The 13,155-nt window shown below is 41.1% G+C and overlaps 1 protein-coding gene across 1 annotated transcript in view; it reads left to right on the top strand.

Moving 5' to 3' along the window:
• Positions 1-9,683, top strand: part of mthfd1l (methylenetetrahydrofolate dehydrogenase (NADP+ dependent) 1 like) — a 33,970-nt gene extending 24,287 nt beyond the window's left edge. The window contains exons 23-28 of the mRNA XM_019259006.2: positions 238-341; positions 555-732; positions 2,188-2,295; positions 2,437-2,589; positions 8,238-8,350; positions 8,580-9,683. Coding sequence (XP_019114551.2) covers positions 238-341; positions 555-732; positions 2,188-2,295; positions 2,437-2,589; positions 8,238-8,327 — 633 coding nt within the window. The 3' untranslated portion in view covers positions 8,328-8,350; positions 8,580-9,683. The remainder of the gene's footprint in view (positions 1-237; positions 342-554; positions 733-2,187; positions 2,296-2,436; positions 2,590-8,237; positions 8,351-8,579) is intronic.
• The last annotated feature ends 3,472 nt before the right edge of the window (positions 9,684-13,155 follow it).

The raw sequence follows: 13,155 nt of genomic DNA, 5'->3' as shown, positions 1-13,155 counted from the left end.
AAAGAATAAAACAATTGTCGCTAACAAGGCTCTGCTTCATTTGTGTGGAAAATTACAGGCAATTCGGTAATGAAGCCATTTCAGTTATAGTTTTTGTCATTTTCATTGGGAAACTTGACATTGGATGCAAAAGTGTTTTTAAGGAGTTTTTTAAGAAGAAGTATTCACTTTTTACTATTGTATTACAATAACACATTTCTGACCTTTGCTTTGTTTCTTCTGCCTCCTTCTCTCTAGAATCTGAGTTTAGTTGCAGGTGGTTGTCATAGCAATCTCAGGAAGCAGATCCAAATCGCTGACGTATTCGGGGTACCAGTCGTGGTTGCGCTCAATGTCTTCAAGTAAGATGCAAATCTACAAACACACAACATAACTTGAGTCCCCAACTTCTCTGTAATATTCAGTAAAGCCCTAACAGCAATAATGGGATAGTCTACGTATATCTTAGGTTCACAAAATCACCATTTTCACTTCAGCTTAATTTTGTCTCTAAATACATTTGTCGTCATGGCTACCAAACACTGCTAACAATGTTTCCTTTGGTGATCTTTCAGGACAGACACACAGGCAGAAATTGACCTTGTGTGTCAGCTTGCAAAAGAGTGTGGAGCCTCTGACGCCGTGCCATGTCACCACTGGGCGCAGGGCGGGCGAGGTTCCATAGAGCTGGCCCAAGCTGTGAATGAGGCTGCCAGCAGACCCAGCAACTTCCAGTTCCTGTACAACAAAGAGGTGAGAGCAGATATTCTAGTACCCCAGAAACTCATCTCGTACAGTGCATACCACATATTAAGGGTGGGGTGGGTTCGTGTCCGACCAGGCCCTTTGCTGCACGTCACCCCTGTTCTCTGTCCCCTGCCTTTCCTATCTCTCTCTACTGTTACTGTCAATGAAATGGCCAAAAATGTTGTATGACAGGAAGTTGCGATTACCTCTATTCATATATTCTCAGTATTGGGTACCTTCTGTCTGCAGTAAATGACGATGTTTTCTTTGGAAGTGTAGCCAGAGAATGTGGAAGTAAAAAACATCAGCTGGTTTCAGTTAGTGAGTTGGGAGGTTGTGACTTACATTAACTGATCCTGTTACACTGACGTGTGTGTGCATGTGCCTTTTTACCATATGCATGTGCCTGCGTACTAAATGTCCAACAACAGGAGTACAATACTCCGGTTAAAGTCAAAGTTTAAGTCCAGTTAATCAGTCAAGTAAATTGAAAGTCCAGTATTCAATCTTTTCATTCATTCCACGGTCACTGTTCCAGCTAGATGGAGCAGGGGTTAGGAGGAAGGTCAGTGTACAGGGGAGCTTGATGATGCATACAACCTCAGGATAGGACTCTTGGTGGAGCATGGGGACAATTTAAGAGAGGCCCAACACAGCCCCAGGGAGCTGAACAACCCAGAGGTCTAGGAGCAGAGACCTAGTCTGTCTGAAAAAGAGAAGCCAACAGAGGGTGTGGTGGGCCACAGCAGGTCAGAGGATAAGGCAGACTTCAGGGGGCGTTTTGGTGGTGGGTGCAGAGCTCAGCATGTCTTGGGAAGAAGAGAAGACTATATCAGAAACATCCATTTGAACACTTAAATTGACCTCTCTACCCGACCTTATCTGGCAACTGGATACAGCGACTAGATTTTTCTTGGAAGAAATGATTAAATCATTTTTATTTTGTAAAGGTCCTAAACCTGAAGTACATTAAGACCAAAACACAGCATGTGCTGCATGTGACAACAGCCACCCGTGTTACTTTCCAGACAAAGAATCAAAACAACAGCCGGAAAGCAAGTCTTGGCACAGATGGACAGAAAACTGCAGTTTTCATTTACTTTGCAGATGATAGTTAACATTCTTCTGTGTGTCTCATGGCTGCCATACAGGAAATCTAATATCTCAGTGATCCACAGTCTCCAAATTCACTTATTCAGTTTCTGCATCTTAATAGTTCATATGCTGTATGGTCATGTTGATACTACACATCATCTGTATGTGAGCGTCTTTAAATACTAACTGTATGTTCTGAACCGCAGAGAAAACAGAGGAGAGCAAAGGTTTGAGTCAAACAATAGAAGTCCCACATGTTAAAATATTTATTTCACTCTCTGTAGCTCTTATTAACCCTGAGATCACACCGGTGTGTATTCAGTAAATCTAATTTCCTCAATTCTTCCTGTCTCTGTCTTTCCTTAGATGCCGATAGTGGAGAAGATCAGAACAATCGCCCAAAGAGTGTATGGAGCTGATGACATTGAGCTGTCTCCAGAGGCCGGGGCCAAGATAGATTACTACAATCAACAGGTGACATCACTGCTGCTGCAACAACTGACTCACACACTGACAAGACTCATGCAGCTCATCTACTTACTTTTTGTATCTCCCTTTCTTACACACATACACTCACGTTAACGTCTTTCGTTGTTTTCTTTCTCTTAAAACCAGGGCTACGGAACATTGCCCATCTGCATGGCCAAGACTCACCTGTCCCTGTCCCACATGCCAGACAAGAAGGGTGCACCCACTGGGTTTGTTTTGCCAATCAGAGATGTCCGTGCTAGCATTGGCGCTGGCTTCATCTACCCACTTGTGGGAACGGTACGTACCTTTAGTCTGCAACAGAGCAGACTAACTTCACATTCTGTGTCTGCTCGCCACCAAACATCAGGCAGACAGTTATCGACTAGCTAGTGAACATAGTAGATCATTTAGGAGCCAGATATTCCCCTCAGGAGTTGGTAGCAGCCAAAAACGGAAAATAAAGAGATTGATTATTGGACTTTGTTCACCATATCAACTGAAACGACGATGAGCCCAAGTGGCCAAAAAATCAAAGGTCAAATCTGGAACATGTTAGACTCTCCCCTGAGGGGTGCGTTTACAAGTGCTTGCTGCACACCAAAGAAAATCATAGTTAATCATGAAGTTTTTGTTCCTGTACAAAGAGCCTGTACAGAATTTGGCTCTTTTTTGGCTCTGTTGCCTAGTCAAAACCGTTATGAATGACTGTTTACTGCACAACATGTGACAATCTAATTTTACAACTTGGCGCCCCTCTTTTATCTCATTACTGTAAGATCCAACTAAGTTAAGTTCAGTTACACTTAGTGAAAAGTTTGTTAAAAGTTCAATCTACACAAAGACACCGTCTCTGTGATGTTGTGGGTTGTAGTGAGTTACAGCTTTTCTAAAAGATCGTTGGTCCTTTCTTCCTTACTCTGAGTTTGTGTCTGAACAAGTTTAGTTTTTGGGTCCTGTCCCCTGCTTTTACTGACAACCATCTTACTGAGCTGGTTAGAGCAAAGCTGGCCTGGCTGAAGCCTCTTTGGTTGATGATGGGCCGGGCAGGAAGGAAGCAGCTTCCTGAGCATTTTGCCTCCTGCTGTTTCACCAGTGTACCCCGGGGGCTTGGCTTTGATAGGTGGAGGCAGAGGTGTCAAACATCAGGCATGCTGGGAAGGCATGCCAGTGTCTTGGTGTGCCGTCTGTCCAGACTCCCAACCTTGCCTTTGATCTGCCATGGCACACAGAGCCACTGCAACACTGACAACCTTTGAACAGTGACTCCTAACCCAAAGGAAGTCTCCAAATTATTCTTTGAACTCTGTCAGACTGATCCATAGTTTGAATTTTTAAAGTTCGAGAGAGCTGATGTCCTACCCCATGCCCAGGTTTGCTTCTGCTTTGTGGTTCTCAAAGGTTACTGTCCTGAACAGCAGTAGATGTCATCTAGAATATGGACAGTAGACCCCAGAATCATGTTTTAGAGTTTTAGAAAAGTTGTTAAAAGAAACCCTCTAGGAGAAAATGCACTGGGCGAGGTGAGTGGAACATAAGCTAGCATGTAAAGGAGGCAGGAAGGAGCATCTGTATTCCATCTACTGTTTACTATCACATGAACATGAAGCAAAAAAAAGTGTTTCCTTTTTTTTTCATGGTACACATTGCTGTTTTATGATTATATGTATGTTTTGCATTTTTTCTTCAGTGAAATCTGACAAAACATTCACAAACTCACAGTCACACTTGACTCCAAGCGGTAGAAAGAGAAATCTCATCAACAAAAACTCTTGAGGCATGATGGCGTGAGTGTGGCAGGAGCGGGAAGTTTTTTGGGGAGGGGGGGGTTGAGGGTCTTAACAGGGTGAAGAATCAGGAAAGGGGCTGATGTCATTCTCCAGATATGTGAGGGAGGGGTCGCAAACAGAACAATAGATCTCTGTAGAGTTCATATCCCGTCAAGAGCTGCTGCCACTGAAACCCAAGAGAGATTTATAGAAACCCCTTCCCCATTGGCTGGATATTCTACATGGTCTAAACTGTTTAACAAGTTGTAGATTAGTTAAAGGACTGTGATTACCTCTATGAAAAAGGCACATGAGATGAAAGTAGACCTTCATTTATTTTCACTAGCTTTGGGTCATGTTAATGATCCGAAGGTCAACAAGCTTAATGAATCCAGGCATGTTTTGAAACTGACCCGTACTTCAACTGTTAGCTTCAGTTACAGTTAAACTCATGTAGACATGACAATCTAACAAAACAATATGAAGATATGTCCCAAGCGCAATTGTATGAATATATTTTTTTCTCGAGTGCTCAACATTTATTTAACTACACTTAACCTGCATCCTGAACAAGACTTGTACCTTCACAGAACGCAGAGTTAGTCGCCTGATGTTTACGACATGCCACTGTGAAGTTCAAAGTGCTCCTTGAGGGGAAGCAATGCACTTTCACATTGATGAGATGGTAGACCTCACTGGTTTGAACTCTCACCTGTAACTCCACATTTCCATTCACTGGAGCATTTTATGAATGGATTTCTCAGAATTGTCTCACAGCCAAGAATGCGACTTCATTAAATAAGCCCGACAGCCATTTGACTTTTTTTAAATAAAATATTTAATCTCATGCTTCAATATTAACCTCCCTCTATAATGCTCCATTAATCTTAAACGGCACAATAGTTTGCTTTTGAGTCAAATTTCATAATCTTCTCAATCCTCTTCTGTGCTAACTGTGCTGTTGTTGACCGAGGCTCTTCTCCAGAGTCGGTGGGGGGTGAAAATCCAGCTGCATTGTCTCCTTCAGGGTTTTCCCTGACAAAGACACATTGTGTTTGGGCATAATAGAGGGACTTATTTGGCCGAGTGGAGTTTCCAACTTTAGCCGCAGAGTGTTGTGTGCTTTTGCGAGTGCCAACTTGTTCTCAGGCTCGAGAGGAGGACCAAGCAGAACAGCGCATCCTTTGTTGCTTTTAAAACTTTGATAGTTTGTCTGCACATTGTAGCATCTTTTGATATTTAAATGTGCAGCTTGATACTTTATACCGAAAAACACAGAGGCAAAAGAACTCATGTTTGGGAATCAAATTACTTTAAAGTGGTTTTATTAAATTTTTTGGTTTTCTTCCTGTGGTCAGAGTTATTGTCAACATAAGTTTAACTTGAACAAAAAGTGAAACTGTGGCTTCTTGGTGAAAGGTTATGGGATATATTTATTCATTGCAGATTTTCTGTATTATTGAGGATAGTGAGATGGGTATTGTCATCCTTTCTGCCCACATTTTATGGTAATTATAGCTAATTTCTGTGGCTGTCCATCGTCTTTAGAAGCATGAAATACGATCAGTATCGCCTGCTTCCCTGTTTATCAATCAGCCGATTGTTACGTCAAGAATAATACCTCAGTTTGACTCATTAAATACAGTTAAAACAAAATCAAAGTATGTATAGTTGATGTTGAGGCTGTGGGAGGTACAGAACAGAATGAAACAGGATAATAACTGAGATCAAGTGGAAGAATGAAACGATATCTATTGAGGTTAGCAACAGAGGCAGATTTGGGCGATTAGACTTCGATATGAACCGTCTTAACTACGTACTTCATGAAGGTCAGGTCCATCCACATCTAGATGTTTGTGGTGGTGGAGTAAAGCCAGCAGGTGGATGACAGAAATGGTGGAATAAAGACAAAAAAGATGTTTCTCAATGGACACACACGATTAATCAATGACTTGATCAACTGAAAATGAGTTAGTCGTTAAACTTATCTTTAGTTTTCTTTAGATTATATCTTCAGTGTTACTTACCAGAGGAGCACAAAGTATCCTGGATAGCCACGACATGTTTTGTCTGGTATTTTGGGTCAAAATAGTACAATACCCATGACCCTCAGCCGTCGTTGCTATGGAGAAGAAGCCAGTCAGGGGGCGTGAATGAGTGTGGTGGCAAACTTGAAACCCTTTTTGTTGTTGAATTTTTTTAATTGTTTTGTTGAATAGTTTCTGAACTCATCTAAAATTCACATTGCTGTAACCAAAATCAAACCAAAAGTAGACAGATTGAAGCTGTATTCTCTCTCTCTGCAGCTTTACGTTCGTCTTTCGCAGCACACATAACAGAATGAACCCTGGCACTCATAGTTAACGCTCTCCCTTTTTCGAGACAAGGCATTTTCTAATGCAGTTGTTAATCTTTTGTACTGATGATTCACCAGAAAGACTTTAATGCCAATCCATTGTGTGTCAGCTACGTACGGGAAATATGAAAGTGAATCCTGTTTAGCATTTTATTAGTGACATCATGGTAAAGTGTTCAAGTGTGTGATGTCACAACTAAAAGGAGCTTGATGAATGAGGTGCCTCCTCCGCCAACATCAATCTTAATGCATCCCATTAGAATAAAATGTAATGCGTTGATATCGTATTCCTTTGAAGCCACTCGTAGTCTGACACATCTGTGGTTAAAGCGTTATTGATGGTCAAAACAGTGTCACGTAACAGCAATCACTGACATCAGACCAGCCAGAAATGAGAGTGAGCAGTCAGTTTCCGCTCTGTCAGATTGTGTAAACACGTACTCCTCGTTTTTGTCTCTTCGTTTACTCGCAGAGACGCGTTTCCTCAGACAGGAAATTGGCTGGTCACTTCCCTCTGTCTCATTTCCACTAATGGGCTCATAAAACCGGCCCTGGGTCAGAAGGGGGGAGGCATGCAAAGAATGTCGCTCGCCATCTAATGAGCGAGATAATTTACTTTTTCTGCTCTGTGGGATGATCTGACTTTTGGGAGAGGAAAAGTGTTTTATGAGTGGATCAGTTGTTCTATGCAAACCATATTTGTGTACACATGTGTGACATTACACATTTATTGACATTTTAAATCCGGATTCGTTTTTGGCACCTAAACAATGATGTCTGGTCGCGTTGACTGTATGTGTGAGCTTCCATTCACATGCTGTTCGTGTCACATATGTTATGGAGGCTCTAATTCTCACTTCCCACTAATTCTGATATCAGTTGACAAATAAAGCTGTTCTGCACACCAGAGTCAAGTGTGCTGAATCAAAAACACCTGCACAACCTCTGCTCAACATTTCTATACTCACGAAATAGAATTTATTTCAGTATTCCAGATATAACATGCAGCTAGTTTTGATTTGTCCAATAAGTAAATCTTGTAGTAACCATGATTCTTCTGTACCGCAGTCAGTATTACCACTGTGATTTTGTGTATATAACTTTGTCTCATAGCCTTTTGTCATCTGTATTTTGGCGACGGTGGGAACAAAGCGACTAGTGTCTGTGGCTAAACTCATCACTGCTAAAGTGGAGGTTGTCAACACGTTGATCATCTGTCTGCCCAGAGTTAAATGAGTCTAGATTATAGTCATTGAACCTGTAGGGGTTGATCTTATTCTGACTCATTTATACAAGGTCTGATACCAACTCATATTGGATTGTATTTTGGTGTAGAGCAGCTGTGTTATGGCAAAAGCTTTAATATGTGTATATATAATTATTACCCATATTGTTATCTTACCTTCTTATTTAGTTCTTCTTTTTATGAGCCTCCTGTTCAGAGAGACAAAAATATGAACCATCAGTGAGGTCTGTTCATTTAGCAGAGCTCAAGTGTTTCAGTTTTCCCAACAATCTGAAACAATAGTGACATTAAAAACATGAAACAGTTAAAATGTTTTATTCCGGGACGGTCAGTAGCGTAGTGGGTTAAGCGGCCGCCCGTGTGTGGAGGTTATAGTCCTTGCTGCAGCTGGCCCTGGTTCGAATCCCGCATCGGACGGCCATTTACTGTGTGTCACTCCCCCTCTCTCTGTTTTCTGTCTTAAAAAAAAAAATGTTTTATTCCAGCCTGATTTTGACTGTCATGAGTGATCTTCTTTCATCTTCTCTTGCACTGCCTGCCAATAAAATTCCTCTGCTTCTGTTGTTGTTTCCCTCAGATGAGCACCATGCCTGGTCTGCCAACCCGACCCTGTTTCTATGACATTGACCTTGATCCGGTCACGGAGGAGATCACTGGGCTCTTCTGAGCACGCTTCAATTAAATCAGCAGGTACATATCAACAAATAATATCGAGGGATCGTTCATTCTATCTGTATAAATAAATTTACAAGGCAAGTCATCGTCTGTATAACTTGTTACACGAGACTTTATTTCCTCCCTGGAGTTTTTAGTTTACTGCCTCATTCACTCAGCGCCAAGGCTCCGGTCTGTTAGGCTTCACCCTACTCTGACTTTGACACACAATTAAAATCAAACCATCGTGTTTTATTTTTTCCAGCCTTCCTGCTCCGTTCTCAGGATCCTCAGCCCCATTTGTGCCGCATCACACTCATCATCCTCTCTACTTTCGACAGGAAATGTGTTCTTACTCTTCCCGGCAGCCCAAACTCTCCCCGCACAGTAACATGTTTACTGTATTTGCACATCTGTGTGATCTGACCTCCTACAGCCATATGTTATGTACCGTACATGCTGTATGTTTTTTTTACCTCTCCGTACAATGTTTTCTGTGTAAGGAAGAGTCCTCAGTCATCTTGAATTTTATTTTGGTGTTTTATTTTGGTGTTTTCAAAAGACTTCTAATTTCCTTTGTGTGAAAAAAAAGTGACTCAGATGTCTTATGTGTTGTATCTTTATATATGTTTTAAGCTTTTTAATTGAAATGGGCACAGCTGGTGTATTTATTAACTCAAACGCTGTTATACGCACAATAAGCCATTATGGTATTCATGTAACCTCTAACATGCTGGATGCTGCTGACTTTCCATGCTGCTGCACTGGCTGAGTGAAATTCACGTGTTACACCATGGACTCGTCACGAGGTATTGTTCAGATTTTAGAGGTTTATACTAATATTGTTTTAGTAGAGGGGGTGAGCCTCTCAGATCCTCAGTTTAGTGACTTTAATGGTCTAAACGACTCATTAAATATAACCTCATTAAATATACAGCCTTTGTTGTGTGAAGTAACACCTCTAACATCGCTATATTCTCTGAAAGTTAATCAGTGTTTACAATTATTTTATTATGTTGGAGGAAGTGGTTTTAATTTCATGCGAGATGTCACAACGTCATCTTTACATTTCACAGTCATGTTGTGGCTGCTTTGCATCCAGACAGCTGATGATGAATGCAACACTGTTCTTACAATGTCAGCTGGCCATGTTACAATCTTGTTTTGAATATCAGACAGCAATGCGATTGACACGCAGTGCCTGCATGTCTAAATCGGACTGGTGCTATTGTTTTAAGTTTTATTGTACAAACCGAACTTTATACAACCTCTGTGGGACTAACACAGATTTGAAAAAAGAAATATTGTTGTATGTTAAACATTTAGTTTCTTGGAGTGTGTGTGCCTTTTTCAAATAAACCTTTTATTTACTCCATTACAGTTTGTTTGTGTTTTCACACCCAGCAGTTGACTTGTGGCTCAGCCCATCTGTTGTTTGGACACATGTGCTCTCTTCCTGTTGTCTCTCTCGCTCCGATGCAAACCTATTTTTGTTACAAAAAGAAAAAACCCTTCCTCTTTTTTTCTCTCTCTCTAACTCCACTTGCATGTTAAAACTTCACATTTTTTCATACATTTCTTCTGTTTTTCTACCCAAGTGCAGCTTTACTCCCACGGGGAGCGGCCCCAGTGGTCTTGGAAGCGTGCCTGAAAACCAACGTTCGGGCCTCCCCTGCAGCACCCCAGGGTGCAGCATCTGTCATTATGAGGTGTTTGGGTTTGAAACACGGAGCCAGCATTCATGTGTGCACATGTGTTTGCCTATCATAGCTGCCATTCCACACCTGCTAAGTCTGTTATTCCCTGTGTTCACTGGGCAGGGTCTGGCACTTTAACTACAGTCAAGGCTGCAGGAATGCTCTCATTTATACAGTAGTCCTCCAGCGGCATATTTAGTGTGTGTGTGTGTGAGACAGAGAGAGGGAGACTGAACCCTCTTGTTTTGAGCTGATGACAGATTTGAAGACATGGTGTTGATGAGGAGTGGGCTTCGTCATTGCTTTGTAACGTGCTGGAAAATTCCCGCTTTGTCAAGTTAGAGTTGTTTATGTTGAGCTTCTGACTTGATCTGCTGAAGCCTCCAGTTGTTTTAAGCTCTTGTCTTTTAGCACTCATATTTAATAGACTGGCTAATTTCAGTACCAAGGACAGGTCCTTTTTAAAGTCTCTGTGAGTGGTAACTCAAGCAGGCAGCTGCCCCTGAACCTCAGACCTCCAGGGGCCCCAGAAGTCTCAAATTTACAGTGTTTCAGTTGACTTTTGTTAATTTGATTACCTACAACTGGGGTCTTACATTATTATGTAATCATGTTTCCCCTCTTATATTGCTAACATGGTGTGTTTTTCTAAATACACTAACTGGTATACAGAGGGTCCAGGGTCCAGAACAAAAGTACTGGTTGGTTTTTGAGTCTTTGCACAATACATAATGAAACTACATTCGATAGTTTGCTGTGTGCGCTGTACTTGATGGGACCTTGAAGGTAACAACGGCTCCCAAACTGACCTTGAATGATCAGGTGAAAAATTACATTTACTGAAAAATATTAGTTTGTTAAAGCTTTCTTGGTGTTTTTCTAAACCTCACACTCTTCCCTTGTTAAGTAGTAGCTGTCAAAATGGCGTAATTGTTGCACTTCTTAACACGTTGGAAGTCCAGTTGAAAGGTTTAAAGGCAATTCTGAGATTTCTGTGAAAATTCATTAAATATGTTGGAAAATAGTTGGTGAAAAGACTTTAAACTATATAGTACTGAAATGTGGAGGGCGGTCCTAAAGGGTGGCTCGATGACACGCTGAGGCAACGCTGAGCATACCCCTGCACCTCTAGCAGAGAGATAGAGGTCAATTCAGAGAGTTTCAAAGTTAAAGTCAAAGTTAGTCATGTCATTTTCCAAACTCATCTGACACATTTCACCCCCCACAGTCCTGAAGCTGAGAGAACTGCTCATTTTTACCCAAATTTGACACCTAATTTCATAAACTTGTTGATATTTTTAACACTTCTTTCTTTGGTCTGACAAACTCGGAACACATTTATTCCTACTTCTTTTTGCTTACTTACATTTTAGGAGAAAAATATATTTATTACTCAGCAGTGATTTTCCTGGTGACGTTTGGTTTACAGTATGTCACAAACCTCTTAATTTGCTTCTTGTAACAAAATATCAACCCCGTCCACTGTGTCTAGGCCCACGGCAGACGTTGACCCTCAGGGCTGCATTCTTCGTTGTCTGTCTGAAAAACACAGTAGCTCCCATCACCACTGTTGCATTTTTAAAAAAAATATGCAGTCCATGTATCAACTAGGAGTCCATGGGGAATGTGTCTCACAGTTTACATACAGATAGGTGTATCTGCAGTCTGTGGCTGATGTAGTGAAATCTCTTCTTGTGCAGCCTAATGTCTTATAGTTCACTTGAAATGTACCTGCCTAAAAAAAGGAATATTTTATAAATATCTATGGTTTGTATGGCTGTTCCTTCTCAAATGTGTCGTCTGTTCACAGCTCTATCAAGCACAATGATGATCTTTTGCTTCCAAATAAACCCTGGTCTGTATTTTTATATCAGCAAGATACAATAGGCTGGTTGTATTTGGACAAAGTGTCAGAGCAGGAGGAGAACAAGAGTGCAAGGGTGAAGAAGAGAGAGCATCTGTCAGTGAGTGTTACTGAGCTCTTCCTCATTTAAATATGAGAGAGAGAGAGGCCTTTTATGTGGCCTTACATTACTGTTTTATTGAGTGGAGACCATGACACATCCGGTGAGGCTTTCGCTTTAATGAGAACCTCTTCCCTCCATCTTACTCCACTGCTCCACCTTCCCCCCTCCTCTTTCAGATGACATCAGCGTTTCTGTTGATCGGCCTGCCATGCTGAAGGTCATTGACTAACACATCTATCTACATACACTGTACAACAGTAATGGGGTTTTCTGTCTTGGTTTACTGTGTCTAGCGAGACACATGTTTGTTTATCTTAAGTGATTTAACAACAAGAGCAGCCTGTACTCTTACTGAATCATGTTAAGTTAATATTACGTAACTAGTCTGAGATCTTTTTGTGCCACGAAAATGATTAAATGAGTATTCATGAGGATTCATAGTTTAAACAGATGTAAGAGCAGAGCAGTTTAACCGCAGGACTATACTCAACATTTGTGTATAGAAGGTTTTCAGCTAGTAAAGGTGTGTTATTGAAGCATTCATGTCCTGACAGAGGCTTCAGAAATAAAGTTCACCAAGGAGTGACTGTCAAAACCAAAGTTGCGTCTTTTGTTTTATTGATTAAACTTCACTTTGGAAAATCACGCTGTGACCTTTAGGAGGAACAATCCGTGCTGAGGCTGCTACTGTTTTTAACATATTCTATCTTAGCTACTAGACAACATAGTTTCCTTATAAACAAATATCAATCTGTAAGCATATACCAATACATCTTATAATTAATAACAAGAGCACCTACTGTATAATTAAGGCCACTAATAACAATTAAAAGACACTTTTACAGGGTCAAAATATCAAAACAGTTTGTTTAGTCGCAAATATGTTTGGGGAAAGAGAGAGCAGCTATGGAAAAGGCTGTGTCGCCGCAGGTTCGATGGGGTTGGAAGAGCAGCGGCTGTGAGATGAAGTATGGTGTTGGAGTAAGTCTGTGACGTAAGAAGGGGCCTTATATGCTATTGCAGCCGTGTGATCTGTGTAAAATTTCCCTCTTGTATAATGCTGATGGAGGGAGTTGCTTATTTACATCCTGAGACATGCACATGTAAATATCAGTGACCATTACATTAACAGGATAACTGCTGGAAAAATGCTGAACAGAGAATTCCTTGGTGTACG

The sequence above is a fragment of the Larimichthys crocea genome, chromosome XI (assembly GCF_000972845.2).
Source record: "Larimichthys crocea isolate SSNF chromosome XI, L_crocea_2.0, whole genome shotgun sequence".
In the NCBI taxonomy this organism is placed as follows: Eukaryota; Metazoa; Chordata; class Actinopteri; family Sciaenidae; genus Larimichthys; species Larimichthys crocea.
Note: the sequence above shows the minus strand (reverse complement) of the source record. Positions and strands in the feature narration are given on the sequence as shown.